The sequence below is a fragment of the Gopherus evgoodei genome, chromosome 2 (genome assembly GCF_007399415.2).
Source record: "Gopherus evgoodei ecotype Sinaloan lineage chromosome 2, rGopEvg1_v1.p, whole genome shotgun sequence".
Classification (NCBI taxonomy): domain Eukaryota; kingdom Metazoa; phylum Chordata; order Testudines; family Testudinidae; genus Gopherus; species Gopherus evgoodei.
The window spans coordinates 2,049,431-2,067,209 of NC_044323.1; the positions used below are offsets into that span (position 1 = coordinate 2,049,431).

Consider the following 17,779-nt stretch of genomic DNA (forward strand, 5'->3'; position numbering starts at 1 on the left):
AGAATCCTGTGGCACCTTATAGACTAACAGACGTTTTGGAGCATGAGCTTTCGTGGGTGAATACCCACTTCCTCAGATGCATGTGCACTGAGGAAGTGGGTATTCACCCAAGTCACAGTAGTTACTCTGGAATAACAGAGTGTAAGTGAGAGTAGGAATTCAGTCAATACTTTTTTAATCAGACGGTACTGTCTGACGTATTCTGATTGTGTTGGTAACAACTCTCTAGTTCAGGTCGCATTGAGATTTGCACTTAAATCAGCACTAAAATCACAGGGTTACACACCGTAATGGTTGAACTTCATCTTCCAAACTGGGCAGAATGACTCTTCAGAGGACAATTGCAACTGGCATTATTCCTTGCTTTGTATGGTTTGCATTGGAGCGATAGGCAATGTAACAACCCTAATTCAAAGTTCACACAGGTGGTTTTTTTTGTAGGGGCTGAATACAGACAGTCCCAATCCTGCCATTTTTGCTTAAGCAGACCTCCTATTAACTTCAGTGACTTTGCACCAGATTCTGTTCTCACATGGGTGTAAATCAAGACATTTGTTTCAACAACATTATCCCAGATTTGTGCTAGAGTTACTGAGATCAGAATCTGGCTTTCTGTATGAGCAGGGACAGCACGATAAAGTCCAACGCTGTGGGGAAAGCGAAACTGTGCCTGCTACTCAGTACCATTCTCCAAGTGACCGCCCAGATCTATTGGTTTCTGCTAGAGAAGGAATTCATCCTCAAGCCAAGCCTAATATAGCCTTCAGAGAGAGAAAAATAAGCAATTAGCACACCATTAGAAAAATGTCATTTGTTCAGGATGGAAGCCTGCAAGCCAATCCCTCCAAGTCAGATAAAAGAAGTAAAACAATATTTCACCATCAAACTTAGAATGGTCCCTGGGAAGTCTTGAGTCGAAGCAGAGAGGTTATCTTACCTCTGTATCTTACCACTGGTGCCATTGCAGCCAGAATACTGTGTCCTGTTTTGGTGTCCACAATTCAAGAAGAGTGTTGATAAACTGCAGTGTGTTCAGAGCAGAGCCGTGAGAATGACTAATGGATTAGAACCCCTGCATTATAGTGATAGATTCAAGGAGCTTAATCTATTCAGTTTAACAGAGGACATTAAGGGATGACTTGATCACAGTCTCTTTACCAGATAAAACTGCGGCGATGGCCGGGTATGGGCCCGAGACTCCAGCGCCATCCATTTTCAGGGCTAGTTGATTGTAAGTGCCCACATGGAGCACAGATTGTTGCTAGTGGGCTCTTCAGCCTAGCAGACAAAGGTCTAACAAAAGCCAATGGCAGGAAGTAGAAGCTAGAAAGATTTCACAATGAGGGTAATTAACCCTTGGAACAATTGACCAAGGGTTGTGGTGGAGTCTCCGTCACTGGCAATTTTTAAATAAAATGGGATGTTTTTCTTAAAGATCTTTGCTTTAATCCAAACAGGAATGAGTTCCTGAAAGCTCTCTGGCCTGTGTTACTCAGGAAGTCAGATTAGATGATCACAATGGTCCCTTCTGGCTTTGCAACCGCCACTAGTTAATCCATCGGCAAACCACTCCAGGTTGTAAGTACAGCGCTAAGCCAGGTTACAGACCAACTGACAGCAGGTTGCATGAGTCACCAGAGCCTGCACATCAAGTCAGTGGAAGAGCTGGGCTTGGACACCAGGATTTCCTGGCCCCAGCCCTGTGCACAGTGCATAGTTCACCATGCTCCTGCTCCAGCTAAACTTGACGGCACTTTCCTGTGATCTCAAACCAGCCCCTCGCTCGGCGGGAACTTCCAGAGAACTCTCCCATTTGCCCTTCACGCACTTAAGGGGTTGACAAGGTGTGCAGCAGGTACAATGCTAACCGTCCCCTGAGTGTGTGTGAAAGAATCCACCAGCTGGCTGTATTTATATGTTAAGCGTGCATGTCCCTCTGGAGCGCAATTGTAAGAGTATACACCAGGTAGCTCCAGCGTTACTCACAGCTGACTTGTCCTGTCCTTATCTCTCTGCTATCTCTGCTTTACTAGTTCTTATACCATCTACATCACCACAGTATTTGAGCACTTGCAATGAGGGTCTTTCAGAAACACAGTCCACTCACTTTGCTGCCACCCACATTTAGAGGAGTTATCAGAGCTAAGTGCTGTGGATTTGGCTACCCAGATGATTCAGTTTTGCAGGAGAGGGAAAACTTTCCTTCGCAGGAGAAAACCACTGAGTATAAGTAAGAGCCCCAGTAGACAGAGGGACCCACTCAGTCCCTGCTTCCCTGGGAAGCCCTAAGGAGATTTCCAGTGCTTAATTTGTGCCAGGACTTGCAAGGGCTGAGCCCTGGCACCTCTAGGCTTAGCAGTTCATAGCCCGGGCACCTCTGGGCTTGCCACATCAGTTATGAAAGTAAAAAAATGGGTTGAGCCCCAGCAACTCTTTCATTACAAATTAAGCACTGGAGATTTCCCACTTGGTAGCTGGGCTGCCATCACCATTTGGCTCTGAGAAAGAAAGGAAATTAGCATTTCTGCCTTCGCTTTTTTAATTTGTTTGTTTAGCGGTTGGTCAGCCGTCCAGCAGCCCGCTGGCTCAGAAGCATGGTCTGAGCCGTCGCCCTCCTCCCAGACAGCGGCTGCTCACAGCACCTTTGTGAGACTTCCAAGGCTTCTGGTGGGAAACGGTTTCACCGGTAATTGACCTTCACATTGGAGACGGCATGACTCATTTTTTATTCCTTTTCCTCTGGCTGCTGTTTGGCTGCTCAGAAAGCAGCTCAGGTTATAACAAGCATAGAAAATAGAGCAGATAGCAAAAAAACCAAGCAGCACCTGTCCCTCACCCACCCACCTGTTTGAGTGCACTGCTGACTGCCTCCAGTCCAAACCCAGTACACTTCAGAGGTTCCTTGCAGAGGATATGAGTAAGGGGGTATAAATGGGTGCGAACCTAAGAGACAAATTCTCTCCGTTGTTACACCCATGCATGCCCACGGACTTCAGTGGGTTACAGGAGTGTAACTGAGTGCAGCAATCAGGCTGGAGTATGTGAGTAAAGCTAAGGGTGGCCATGTTCATGTAACCAACGTGTTAAGAGCTCCCGAAGATGTAAATTACGTCAGCGTAGGGGTTCCCTGGACAATTCTAGTCTAGTCTGTTCAGTTCAGTTCTATCTAGGTTCCTATACTGCACCTGTCAATATAGTATCTGAGTCACCGAAGTTTCCCATTCCATCCAGATACATGGAGTTTGATTGTTTTCTTGTACCTGCCTGGACCCAAAGGGTGGTAATACATGACTGGAAGTCAGGAGCACCAATCTCATCTTTTGCACACATTCCCTTTGGGGCCTTGGGCAAGTCACGTTGCCGCTCTGTGCCTCGGTTTCCCCATGTGTATAATGAGGTTGATGAACCTTTTCTAGCTGATGTGAGGGCTAATGTTTATAACGTGCTTTTCTAATTGTTACCTACAAAGTTTTCTGTAGCCTCAGGTTTAATGCTCCATTGTATCTGCTATCAATAATGGAGGGGAAAAGTGAGATACCAGCAGGTCTTGTATGGAATGGAGGCAAAGCTAGTCCTAGAAAGGACAGGAATGACAGCCTGAGTAATCAGGTACATTTGAGGGGTCTGGTTCCTGTCCAGGGCCTCACTCCAATACAGTGGGACACAAGAGAGACAGGGCGCAGGTGAAGGAGGGAAGGGGTAAGAGGTGCCACACTGTGTTAAATTGGTCATTTGAATTGATTTCACATTCACTGCAAAAGAATGTGCCTCCCATTCAGCAGAATGACACATGTGTTTTAATAAGATGTTTAATCACTTTTAATTTGAGAGGCTGCAGGCAGCTATTCACTGTAGTTGCTTGGTTAGTTGGCCGGGAGGGGAGACTGTCTTTTGTGAGAGGGCGATGGCTGGCATGGGCGAGAGGGTATAAAAGAGAGGGAACTGGCATACAAACGAGGTCTGTCTTTCTCACTCTGTCTCTCTCTTTTCTGTCATGGACACATGAGCGGATTAGAGCCACGAACCTCCAGACAAGGAGCCTTTCTTCTCTTTGAGAAGCTCTGTGAGCTCAAAACAAAATAGCCCTGAGTTCTGATTCACTAACTACAGGCCCGGAGCAAGGGACAGGGGGAGATAATAAAGGAGAGGAAAAGGGGTCAAGGGAGAAACTTCTCTTCTCTCCATGGTGGGCAATGTTGGCATTTTGGCATCCCCCTTCCCTCATTAACAGTGCCCACCCCCTCCATTGCAAGGGAGTGTTGCTCATTTCAGACCCAAATTTACCTCTGTCTCTCAGGGCCGACTAGAGGGGGGGAAGCCGGTACAAATTACTGGGGCCCGGCGGTCTGGAAGGGGGCCTGGGGCCCAGCTTCCCTGGCTTCTTCATCCCTGTTTAGCTGGTCCGCCCTCATTGGGGGTCCCGAAAAAATTTTTCACCGGGGCCCGAACCCGCTCTCAGCGGCCCTGCTGTCCCTCCCAGATCTGCTGCAGAGTTTTCTCCCTCGCTGTTTAGTACTGAGAATGATTTGATAGATAGAGCTGGCAACCAACACGATGGTAATCTTCCTACATTGTATGAACTGAACGGATCCTGTGACCTTTCTACCTTCTTTTCCTGGGCTGGGGTGGTGACAGCTTCCATTCTGAGACTGCAGAATTGCAAGGGCCTTCTGCTGTGACTGTGCAACAGGCTTCGCAACCTTAAGAACATAAGAACAGCTGTACTGGGTCAGACCAAAGATCCATCTAGCCCAGTATTTGTCTACCGACAAGTATCAGAGGGGTAGCCATGTTAGTCAGGATCCGTAAAAGCAGCAAAGAATCCTGTGGCACCTTATAGACTAACAGACGTTTTGGAGCCTGAGCTTTCGTGGGTGAATACCACAGGATTCTTTGCTGTGTCCACCGACAGTGGCCAATGCCAGGTGCCCCAGAGGGAGCGAACCTAACAGGCAATGATCAAGTGATCTCTCTCCTGCTGTCCATCTCCATCCTCTGACAAACAGAGGCTAGGGGCACCATTCCTTACCCAGCCTGGCTAATAGCCATTAATGGATCTAACCGCCATGAATTTATCAAGTTCTCTTTTAAACGCTGTTACAGTCCCAGCCTTCACAACCTCCTCAGGTAAGGAGTTCCACAAGCTGACTGTGTTCTGTGTGAAGAACTTCCTGCCTACACAACCCTACCGGCAACAGGTTCAGGTATCTGTCTGTGTGATGTTAGCTAATTAGGAGGCAGGCCACAAGGATGTCTAGCTTCCTCTTTAAGGATGGCTGCTGGGTCTGCTCCACTTTCCTTTACTGTTATCGTGTCCCTTCCCCTCTCCCCTTATTAGTTGTTTACTCAAGGCTTGGATACACTTGCAATGCTACAGTGGCACAGTTGCACTGCTGTAGAGATTCAGTGTAGACACTCCCTTCCGTGACAGGAGGAGTTCTCCCATAGGCGCAGGTAATTCACCTCCCCAAGAGGCAGTAGCTAGGTTGACAGAAGAATTCTTCCATCAATCTACTGCTGTCTAGGTGGGAGTTAGGTTGGCTTAATTACATCACTCACACAACAATGTAGTTGGTTTGACCTAATTTTATCAAGTAGACCAGGTCTCAGTGTAATCTCTCTTCCCACATCAATCCCAGAGCCCTGATTGTCTGTCTTGCTCTCAGCTTCCTCCAGTTTGTCTTTCAGGTGCCGAGATTCCTAGAAATAAACCCATTACTGCAGACACATCAGAGCTGTTTAGAGAGGGACCCGTTCCTGTCCAGACATGGGGCACGGTGCCACTATGTATACAGCACCAAGCTGTCAGCCTTGTTCACTGCCACATTGCACCAAAAACTCATATCTAACCCTGCTGCCTTCAGGTTCCATGCTCAGCACCTCACAGAATTAGGCCTCACTATCCTCCATTATCACCCTCTCTCTCTTTCAGCATTTCTATTTCCCAGGTCTCAGGATGGGTGAAGAAGGGTCAGGGCTGTGGGACTAGTTCTGATTTCTTCTGATTTATTTGGGTCACCACTGGGAACTGCTCTGTCTAGCACTACTGCAGGGCTGGCTGAGCGAGAAGAGGGGAGTGCATTTCACTGTATATCAGTGTTACTTTCCTGCCCCGGCATCATGACTTAAAGAAGATATGCAGCATTGAAATAACAGCCTCGGTCTGGAGGAGGCCACTCCCTGTAGTGCAACGAGAGGGAACCATTGTGAGCATGACATTTTTTGTCATTGCTGGGTTCCCTTTGGGCATGAATGACTCTAAGGGGAACATTTGCATCTCATTAGCATAATGACCTTTGCCCTCTGGTACACAAACAGTCAGACTGGGTATTAGGATTATAATAGTTAGAGATGGGAAATACTAATTAGACCATCCATCCTCCCCCTGTCAGGGGCTGTCTCAGATATTAAAGTGGTACTCACCTGGATCTAAAGATGGGCCTAGAACAAATCCCTCATTCACGCCCTCCAGATTGGAAAACACTCCAGGTAGACAGGGCCAGCGGTGCTTGTTTAACACTGTGCTTGATGGTCATGGGCAAGCCTCAGAACCAGCCAAGAGGATTGTAACCATGACAGGTCTTGTCTACGTTGTTTTACATCATTGTTAGTTAACACATATTCTAACATGATGCATCTGCCAAGTGTGGACAAGCCCTGACAGAAGTGAGGCTGCGGCTCTGGTGTGTCTGGATGATAAAGCTCTTTTCTTTACTGCTGCCTTTCCCCTGAAATGCCTGGACTCTGGCTTATTGCTCAGATTTATTTTTTCTTTCTTTCTTTCCTTCTTTCCTTCTTTTCTTTTTCTTAATCCATGAAACAAAACCTCATTGTGCTAGGCACTGCACAAACATATAACAAAAAGGTGGTCCCTGCCCCAAAGAGCTAACAATCTAAGCATGAGACAAGAGACACAGATGGAGACAGGAGAATACAAGGAGACAATGAGACAATATTGGTCAGTATGGTAGGGCAGTGTTTTTAGCACACCCGTGGCCTAACCATTGTCAAGTTTTTTATAGGCATCATGGCAAAGGAGAGTTTTAAGGCAGAATTTTCAGGAGGATAATGAGGTAGCTTTGTGAATATTTACAGGGAGGCCATCCCAAGTGTGAGGGGTGGCATGAGAGAGATTTGAAAATCTGATGGATGCTGACATGGCCGATCAGAGGTGGGAGTTGACCTTTGGTAGTGAATGAGTGACAGTAGATAGCATATGGATAAGCACTGAAGGGCCTTGAAAGTTAAGCTAAGTAGCTTATGTTTGATGCAATAAAAAAGGGGGACCTAGTATGAGGGATGCAAACAGAGGGGTGACATAGGCAAAACAACAGTCTAGGAAAATGAGTTTTGTAGCAGCATTCTGAATAGTACAAGAAGGGAAATATTTAGCATTTGTCAAGGCCAGAGAAAAGGATGTTGCAGTAATCAGGATGTGCGATCATGAGAACTTGGACTCGAGTTTTAGCTGTGTGGATGGATAAGAAAGGCGGTATTTTAGAGGTGTTATGCAGAAATAATCAGCAAGATTTGGACAGCCTGGATGTAAGGACGTAGCGAGCTGTCCGAATTGAAGATGACAACCAGGTTATGGGCTTGAGTGGCAGGCAGGATGGTGGGTTTGTCCACAGTAATGCAAGGAGGGAATGGGATTCTTTTTGCAGGGGTAGGGATGGGGGAAGGGGAGAAAGAAGATTAAGAGTTCTGTTTTAGTCCTGCTGTGATCAAGCTGACACCAGCTAGGCATCCACAGGGAGATGTCAGAGACAAGCCAAGATTTTAGTTTGTACAGAGTAAAAGGTCTTCAGTAGAGAGGTAGATCTGTGAGTCCTCTGCACAGAGCTGGTAGTTGCATTTGTGTTTGCAAATGAGAGTATTAAAAGATAAGATGCATAGGGAGAGGAGAGGGGGACCAAGAACAGAGTGCTGTAGAAGTTTCACAGAAAAGTTAGAGGGCAGTAAGGAGGACCATCCAAGGGACGTGCTGAAGGAATAATTAGAGAAGAGGAGAGCCAGGAGAGGACAGAGTCATGGAAATCAAGGGAGGACAACATTTCAAGAAGAGTATGGTCAATAGTATCTAGGAGCATATCTTTACAGTGAAAAACAAGAACTGTAGCAGTGAGTTTTAGAGCATGGATCAGTTGCTTTGGGCCCACAGGGCTCACACTGGGACTAAAAAGAGCAGGGTAGACATTTGGGCTTGGGCTGGAACCTGGGCTCTGAAACCCGGTGAGGGTCTTGGCGGATCCCAGGCTCCAGCCTAAGCCTGAATGACTACATTGGTATTTTTAGCCCTGCAGCATGAGCCTGCGTCCGTTAACCTGGGCTCTGAAACTTGCTGCTATGGTTTTGTTTGTTTGTTTGCCATGTAGATGTACCCACAGGTGGCTGAAGGTCAAGCAGGATGAGAATGGGGTACATGTTCTGTTTTTTGGCTAAGAAGAGGTCATTAGAGACTTTGGCAAAAGCACTTTTGGTGGAGTGCAAGGGGCAGAAGCTGGATTGGAGAGGGCCTAGGATTGAATTGCAGGAGAGGAACTCCAGACAGTCATTGTACACAGCACATTCAAGGAGCTTAGGGCTGAAAGGCAGAAGGCAGATGGAGTGGTAGTTTGAGAGACAAGTGGAATCAAAGGCCGGTTTAATATGGGAGCAACTAAAGTGATGTTTGTCTTGTGAGCAGAAAGCTCCACATGAGTGAGAGATTAAGGGGGGAAGAAGGGAGGGGATGAGAGTGGGCACAAGGAAGACCAGGATATATGATGATGATGGGGGTCATTCACTGGGGGAAGTGGACGTGTTAGAGGAGAAGAGCAGATAAGAAACTTCTGTGACAGGGAACAAGGAGGAGAGCATTTCTTTCTGTGTACGTTGAGCCCCTTTTATCTACAAGGGTCATCTGAGTCTCTTCCATCTTCAGAAACCACCACTCTGATGACTCTTCCTCTCTGATTCCTGCTCTTTTCAGCATCCTTCCTCACTTCCACAGGAATTTTTCAATCTACCCTGGAAAATGGCATGGTGCCCCCTGGTGGAACATTGGCAGGTGTCTCAGCTTCCAAGCGTGAAAGCTAATTTTAAAGGTGATCTGAAGAAGGAGGCAGAAACATTGGTTTTGTGGTATTTTTTTCTGCTTTATGATGAAAATCCAAAGGGTTTTCTGCTTATTTTTCAGAAGTGCCAAATTTTTGTCTTTCCTGATTTTGCTAGAGGATTTACTGGAAGTCTCAGAAATGAAGTTTATGAGCTTTCTCAGCCCTTTGTCGGAGGTAGATGGGATGCTGAATCATAAACACATAGGTAAATATATATCTTTGTTAATCTCGTAATTGAGTTAAATAGGAGTTATACAAACAAAAAGCAAAGAATTTGAAAATGACTGAATACAAATCAATGTTCTTCTCAGTCAATCAGCTTTATTTATATTGTATCTCGATGTCACAATCCTACTAGTTCTTCATAGAATCTTCCAGGAAAAACAGGGTAGACAGGACCAAAATTTCTAATGTAAAAAATCCAGGAAGGAAAAGCCCTTTAAAAATAGCTTCAGGCCTTCTTTAGCCATCATAAAGAAAGGCAAAAGGCTGCCCGCTCTATTTTTTCCCCTTTGCATGTCATTTTTCAAGGACAACTCTTAGGCTACCATTACTAGCAGGGTGTTAGGTTACACAGCCAATGCTCCATCAGCAAAGGATTCTCCTGGCCTAAGAGTCCTGAAGTCCACTCAGGACTCTTAGGGTGGTGACAGTGACTGTGAGCGTCCCGGTGGGTACTATCGAAAGGACTGGCAGTGGGCCCAAGCGAGATCTGTGAGATTGGCACTTATCAATAGCGGCACCATTGGTATCTGTAACCAGCTCAGGTACTTTTGCTCATTTTTCCTAGGCAAATTAGAGGCAAATAGGGCAATAGGGCAAACGTCCACCCCACCCAGCTGACACTCAAACAACAAACACAACCCAGCTGCTCTGCTTCCCTAGGAAATTGTTTGCTTTGCCTATGGAAAAGAGCTGGCTCTGTTGACACCAAAGGGACATTGCCAGAGGTTATGCCATGGTCAGAGGAAAGAACAGTGTGAGTAACAGAGACACAGGCAGAAGCAGGGTCACTGGCAATGGCATTGCACTATTTTCTCGCTAAGGGTATGGCTGCACTTGCAATGTCAAAGCGCTCCCGCAGCAGTGCTTTGAAGTGCGAGTGTGGTTGCGGTGCCAGCGCTGGGAGAGAGCTCTCCCAGCGCTGCAGGTACTCCACCTCCTCATGGGGATTAGCTTGCAGCGCTGGGAGCCGCGCTCCCAGCGCTGGGGCACTGTTTACACTGGCGCTTTGCAGCGCTGTAACTTGCTGCGCTCAGGGGGGTGTTTTTTCACACCGCTGAGCGAGAAAGTTGCAGCGCTGTAAAGCGCCAGTGTAGCCAAGGCCTAAGTTGTGCAGTTTCTTCTTCCCCACCTGCTGTCACACAGAGAGACCCACATGCTTGGAAATTCTGTTGAGTCTTGCTCCCACATTGCTTCAGTGAAACTCAGCACCTGGCAAGCAGGCACCCTTCCATTATTCCCTCCAGCTGCTTCTTTGTCATGGCACAGTGCTGCTCAAATATTAAATTGACTGAATTTATCCCCACAACATGAGCTGAGTTAAACTGTTAATTTGCCTGTTTCTTTTCTTATCCTCGGCACTTGCTATCCAACCTGCACCAAACTGCTCCCTTATTAACATGGCTTTAATGTGGCTTTACATAGCAGCCTGGAGGACTGATCAGCAATGACTGAGTTATCTAGTATGAGAAAACCCCTGTATTTAGGACGTGAGGGGGTCTGCTCTGTTTGCAATGACATATTTTTGATTTGTTAATATCCTAAGAGACTGAAATATGTCTAGGAGCTAGGAAATCCAGGGAAGTAATCTACATATGTCTGCTTAGCGCCGCCTCCCCCCCCCACATATACAGGACATGGAGACCCATATTTTTAGTTCAGGTTCCCTGCCACACTCTTGGGAATTATAAGGAAAGCCATGAGATCAAGCTGCTTAGTACTGTCATGCATTGCCTTTATTCACTGCTTTGATGTCAAGGTAGCAACTTGATTATATGCCATGTCGTCACCCTATGCATTCCGTATGTCTCCACTTTTGATATTTATAAGGTTTGATGGGTTGTAAGTATAAAAAATAAGCTGTAAGTGGAAGGAGGGTTTGGGGCAACAGTTTTAACAGTTGTGTTTTCACTGGTTTAGCACAGCGACAAACCCCGAAGTGTGAGGAGGGAATCTATTGAGATAGGCAATAGGTACAATAGTGTTCTCCAGAGCAGGGTGGCACTTGGGACTCTGTAGGGACAAGCAGGGGCGGCTCCAGGCACCAGCACGCCAAGGGTGTGCCTGGGGTAGCAAGCCATGGGTGGGCGCTCTGCCGGTTGCCGGGAGGGCAGCAGGCAGGGTGCCTTCAGCGGCGTGCCTGTGGAGGGTCCGCTGGTCCTGCAGCTTCGGGGGACCTCCCGCAGGCGTGCCGCCGAATCAGTGGGACCGGGCACCTCCTGCAGGCAAGCCGCCGAAGGCAGCCTGCCTGCCGTGCTTGGGGCAGCAAAATACCTAGAGCCGCCCCTGGGGACAAGGATGCCTCATGATAGCTGAGATTAGTCCTGAAGAAGGGTGCTGCTCGCAGGAGGAAGAAGGGAGAGGAGATGGGAGGCAGAAATGGGAACATTGACTAGCACACCCTGACTTTCCAAAGCTCTATTTGGAGTGATCTGTGCTGGGCCCTCTTCAGCTCTGTCCTGAGTTATAAACCCCCCATGTTGTTGTTCTTATTGCGGTGCCGCTAGAGGCCTCACCCAGTTATCGGGGGCTGTGACACGAATTGTTGCCCCACGCGGGGCTTGTGGGGGTCGTAAGGAGAATTGTCCCCCCACGTGGGGCTGTCGTGGGATGCCGTCAGGGGAATTGTCACCACGAGGAGTGGTCGTGAGGGGAACCGTCGCCCGTGGGGGGGTCGGGAGGGGAATTGTCCCCCCACGTGGCTCACAGAGGCTGCAGGAGCACAGCCCAGAGTTCAGGAGGGCGGGGCCAGAGAGAGGCGCATGCGTATTACATTCTGCAGGGTCTGCGCAAGGAACCGTCGCGCGGCTTCTGAACGGCGCCGCGGGTCCCTCGGCGGGCACCGTACGGGCTGTGGCGAAGGGAGAGGCGGAGCAGAAGGCCTGGAGCAGGATGTTCCTTGAGCTGAACGAGCTGCTGAACGCTTCCCCGGAGAGGCCCGAGCAGGTCAGGAGGGGCTGGGTCCTGGCTGCCGCCCGCCACCGGCCTGATGGGATGTGGGGGGCCGAGGGACTACGACTCCCAGGGTGCACCGCTCGGTCATGGGAGCTGTAGTCCCATCTCTGCCCCTCGGCTCAGGAAGGAGCGTTGCATGCCGGGAGCTGTAGTCTACCTGGGGCGTGCCGCTCGGGTTCTGCGGTTATAGCGGGGCTGCCCTGCCCGCTCGGGGAGCGTTGGCTGCTGGGAATTGTAGTCTCCGCGAGACCTGCTTTGCCCACTCGGGCCAAAGGGGGGCGTTGAGCCTGGGTGGCAGTAGCTGCCTTGAGGGGTCCCTGTGCGGGGCTGGTGGTGGCTGTGTCTCCTTCCCAGGCCCCCTGGCCAGACAGACAGACCACCCCCAGCTCCGCCCCCCTTGGGCTGCAGGTCCCAGACTTTTCCCCTCCGGCCCAGCTGGGCAGCTGCAATAGGCTCTGTGGCCCGCTGTGAACATGGACCCATCAGGGAGCGGCGCCGTGGGGCGAGCGTGGCCCTCGCCTCAGCTGGGACCAGGGCCAGGCAGGTGCCACAGCCAGCCCCTGCCGACACCCTGTGCCTCAGCAGCCCGCTGAGTGTCTGGAGCTGATCACCTGGCAGCCCTGCCCCTGTCGCCCACCCAGCAGACTCATGTTGACCTCATTCTGTTCTGCTATAGGTAGAGCTGGTAGTGCTGCCTGTAGTTAAGGTTGCCCGACACTTTCCATTATAAGACTCTGTTTTCAGTTGTTTATAACTTTGCTAAACTTCTATCATTCAGGCTGAAATTGTCCATGCCAGGTGTCTGCCTGAGGCTGAATTGCTGTGGTTTATTTGGCAATACAAGCAAAATGTTTTGAATTATAAACACACTTTATTTGTTTCCACACAAGGTGTGATACCATGGCACCTGCAAATCAACAGGCACTTTTATTAGTTCCTTACATTGAATCCTAGGCCTTAACGATCGCAGCTGTTTCCTAGCATACCAAATGTAATTAACCATTGAAGTACCCAAGCATACAACAAACAGTACTGGTTTTCATCTTCGAAGAGTTGCCTCAAGGCATCTCTGATTCTTATTGCTCCAAGTTGCGCCCCTCTAATAGCCCTGGTATCTGGCAGCTCAAAATCAGCAAACAGGCGTTCTACCTTAAACTGTTCACTCTTTCCTTCACAGATATTATGCAGCGTACAACACTTGGCTATAGCCATGTGAATGTTTTCCTCATTCAGGTCTAACCTGCCGTGTAGGCATTGCCAGTGTGCCTTTAATCGGTCAAATGCACATTCAAGGGTCATTCTGCACCTACTCAGCCTGTTGTTGAACTGCTCCTTACTGCTATCCAGATTTCCTGTGTACAGCTTCATGAGCCATGGCATTAAGGGGTACGCTGGGTCTCCCAGGATCACTGTGGGCATTTCAGCTTCCCCTACGGTGATCTTCTGGTCTGAAAAGAAAGTTTGATTGCAGCTGTCTATACAGGCCAGTGTTCCTAAAGATACATGCGTCGTGCACCTTTCTGAACCACCCCTCATTAATGTCAGTGAAATGCCCATGGTGATCCACAAGTGCTTGCAAAACCACGGAGAAGTACCCCTTCCGACTGATGTACTTGGTTGCAAGATGGTCCGGTGCCAGAATTGGAATATGCATGCCATCTATCACCTCTCTGCAGTTAGGGAAACCCATTTCTGCAAACCCATCCACAATTTCACACACATTGCCAGAAGTCACAGTCTTTTGCAGCAGGATGCGATTAATGGCCTTGCACACGTGCATTAATGCATCCCCAGTGGTCGACTTCCCCGCTCCCAACTGTTCGCAGCCGACCAGTAGCAGTCACCAGCAGTGTAGACATAGCCTAAGTCACCAGCTTCCACACTGCGATCGCCACACGCTTCTCCACCAAGAGGGCAGCTCTCATTCTGTTGTCCTTGCACCGCAGGGCTGGGGCAAGCTCAGCACACAGTTTCAGGAAGGTGGCTTTCCGCCTCCAAACGTTCTGCAGCCCCTGCTTGTCATCCCAGACTTGCATAATGATGTGATCCCACCACTCTGCTAGTTTCCCAAGCCCAAGAGCGACATTCCACTGTGTTCAGCTCCTCCATGAATGCCAAAAGGAATTTAATGTTGCTGCTTTCCATGTCGGGACACCACGTCAAGCAACTGTGACTGTTGTTGCCTTCGTAGCTTCAAGATTAACTCCACTGCCGCTCATGATGTGCTAGTGAGAGTTAGCAGAGCAATGGAGAGCAGTGCGGGATACATTCCTGCAGATAGATGTGGCAGGGAAAGCAGAAAACAAGGGACATTGAAAAATGCCGCAAACTGAAGACAGAAGCACATGGAATGCTGGGACGGAAAGCAATGCATGACGGGGCATTAAACTTGGACCCATGATGCGCCACAATCCCCTCCGCCTTCCCACAAGACCTAGCACCAGAAGGGGGAGAACTGCACTGTGGGATAGTTACCCATGGTGCACTTCTCTCATTGGTGATGCAAATGCTGCAAGTGTGAACACACTATGCCTCCAGTGGAAGACAATGTGAAACACAACAGTGGTTTTCTTTAAGCACTCTTTTTTATCAGTGATTAAGCTCTTGGCAAAAAAACTATGGCAGTGTAGACATAGCCTAAGTGTTTATTATTAGTGGGAATAGACCTGAGGCATATTGCACAGTGTGCTGAAAGACAGGCTACAAAACCCGTTGTTTAATCTGAGTTCTAGTCCTGTTTCCTTCATCACTGTAGTCGGAGGATTTATGTGGAACTGTTCTAGCCAAACTGTGGTGCATGTTGCTCCGTGTCTTCCCCCTGGTTAGCTCATTTCTACAGTTGTTATGTTACCAGGGCATCATATTATAACATGGAAATGCTTGATTGCAATCACCCAGGCAAGACTGAACCAGGTAATAATAGTCAGGGTACTGCCCTGCTCTAACACAAGACTTGTCCATGCTACACTTTTCCCCCCCCCCTTGCTTCCTGTTCTCTTGCTTTCCTTGAGTGGGTCCTGTGGGAGGGTGATCCCTGCTCACCCCTACCCTCCAGAGCTTGTCATTGGGCCCTGGCTGCCCCAACACTTCACCTAAGTCATCTGAGTGACATCCAGCTGGTCCACCTCCGAACTGGACCTGGAGAACATATGTACAAGTTCATGCTCCATTCCATCCACTGCCTCGCCCTCATGTCCTGCCCTGACCCCAACTAACAGGACGTGCTGCCACCAGAGGAGGGCAAGGAACCCCAGTGAGTCAGTCTGTTCTCACTCTGGTTCCACACACCGCTGGGGGTATTAGTCGGCTGCTCTTACGTGGAGCTGTAAGCACGGGTGTGTAGCTGGCATGGTTCATAACCTCCCCTGACACCTGTCCATTTTGTGGCAAGAGGGAGACCCTGGCAGCCATCTATATAGAGCTTGTCACGCTGCAGCCCTTTTCCAGCTGCTCCAGAGCCTTTTAATGAAGTTCTGTTTGCACCTTCCTATTTATGCACACCCCATCCAGAGCCCTGCAAAACTGCAAGGCCTCTTTGTCAGCCTCCTCCTGGTGCTGGCCAAAATGGAGATCTGTTGTACCAGGAGGAGGAAGCTGGACTAGGGTGTTGCTCTGAGACGAACCCTGAGCAGTTCTTCAGGTGAGCTGCATGGTATTGTACAGCCCAAAACCAGGAATTCTAACGAGTCATTACTGGCTCTGGGGGACGTGCATTTTTTTTGTTCCCCAATTTCAGTCATTTCAGTCGTGTTTGCAGTGTGCTGCCTGTGTCGAAGTTTGCAGCTAGGGCAGTGTTTAAAGATCTTTTGAATGTAGCTGACCAGTTTATCAGCTTTACCAAACTCACATCTCCACAGCTCACTGACAAGAGAAATGACATGTGCATTACATGTAATATGGACAGCATTTGGCCTTAGTCCTTGAGAACCGATTTGAAAGATTTTGTCATGTAAGTTGCATTGTCACTTATGAAAGCAGATACTTTGTCAAAGTTTTCACCCATGGTACTTTGAAATGGTTTTAATTATCACTTGAGAAACTGTAGTGTAGTTAACAGCAGTCGGTGAGCACTATTGTTAGCTTTCCTGTCTGTACATCTTCGTATTTATTATCTTGCCAGAAATAAAATCAAACAGAACATGCAGTACATGGTTGTCGTGTTCATCTGTGGACTCATCCGAAATAATTGCAAAAGACACAGGAGTTAATTTGAGACTTTATCTCCTCAAAATGTGTAGCAAAAACCTTTGGGAGGTAGTTGTGTCGTAGCTTATTCGCACTTGGTAAGCGATTGGCCTTTTGTACATTCCATTGAATGAACTCATGCAGCTTTGGGTGATCAAGTTTTTCCAATGGTATATTAGTACTTGCAAATGGACAATGTCCCCCCCCCAGGCAGCTGCAAAGGGAGAGGAATAGCTCCGCACCCCCTTCTCCTCACTTGCTTCCTCGGTGCAGCTGGGAGAGAGATTCAAGAGCAGCTCTGCAGGGAAAGAGTAAGTCCTGTTTGGAGTAGTCCGCAGTCCTGCTTGGAGTAGCAGCTAGGAGCCCCTTGCTGGGGCGTCCTCAGCAGCACAGGGAAGATTGGACACAACTCCACAAGCCTCCTCCAGCTGCAGGAACCTCAGGCTGCTGCCCAGTCTGAGAGAGTGTCCTGCAGCAGGGGGAGGCACCCAGAGGTGGGTCTGGTCTCCCCCCCCTGCCCCCAGAGCAGTGTGCAGGGGAGGGACAAGTCCTGTTCCTCCCCTGCCCAGTTGGAGCTAGGAGCCCCCTTTGCTGGGGTGCTCCTAGGAACAAAAGGACATCGGTTTCATGGGGAAGGGCTTATTTCACGGTCTCTGACACATTTTTCATGCCATGAAATTGGAAGGGCCCTACTTACCTGACCACGCCTCTAGGCAGAATTCCTCTGGGCAGTGTCCACTATCTAGGGTTCTCTGCCCGGTGTCCTCCTCTGGATCCCTAATTTTCAATCTCTGACCTTATTCCTGTTCCTGTATTTATCTGTGTCCCCTGTATTGAGTTGTGACCTGGGTCCAATGGCTCCTCCCACTTGGTTGAGGGGGAGGGCCTAGATCCGCTTGTCCCCGTAATGGCAATTTGTGCTACAGTTCCCCTCTTCCCCCCGCAAATGTCTCACTACTGCCACCACCAGTGGTAGACTGGTATCTAGTGTTTTACCATCATGTTGTCTTGACCTGCTCTGAGCGTAGTTAGGCTACACACACTGGTCAAAATTTCAGCAGCCACCTGCATCTTGCCTACACGAGTGTTCCTGCTATTGCTGCCAATAGAGTTGCACCAGCAGTAACAACAGTAGGAAATTCTGGAGGGCAGGAGGCTCGGGTACACCTAGCCACAGCATCCAGACACTATATTTTGTAGTGTAAATTGGGCCTACACTGATGAGGGTAACTGACTAGAACTCTGCTAGTGACAAACATGTTTATCCCGGGCCTGATGACAGCATGAACAGGGTGTTAGTTTTCCAGCTGAAATCAGCC

General features: G+C 48.8%; 1 protein-coding gene across 3 annotated transcripts in view; it reads left to right on the top strand.

Moving 5' to 3' along the window:
• The first annotated feature begins 12,104 nt into the window (after positions 1-12,104).
• Positions 12,105-17,779, top strand: part of ELP6 (elongator acetyltransferase complex subunit 6) — a 37,608-nt gene continuing 31,933 nt past the window's right edge. For all 3 annotated transcript variants that reach the window (XM_030549776.1, XM_030549778.1, XM_030549777.1), the window contains exon 1: positions 12,105-12,266. In XM_030549776.1, coding sequence (XP_030405636.1) covers positions 12,213-12,266 — 54 coding nt within the window. In that variant the 5' untranslated portion in view covers positions 12,105-12,212. The remainder of the gene's footprint in view (positions 12,267-17,779) is intronic.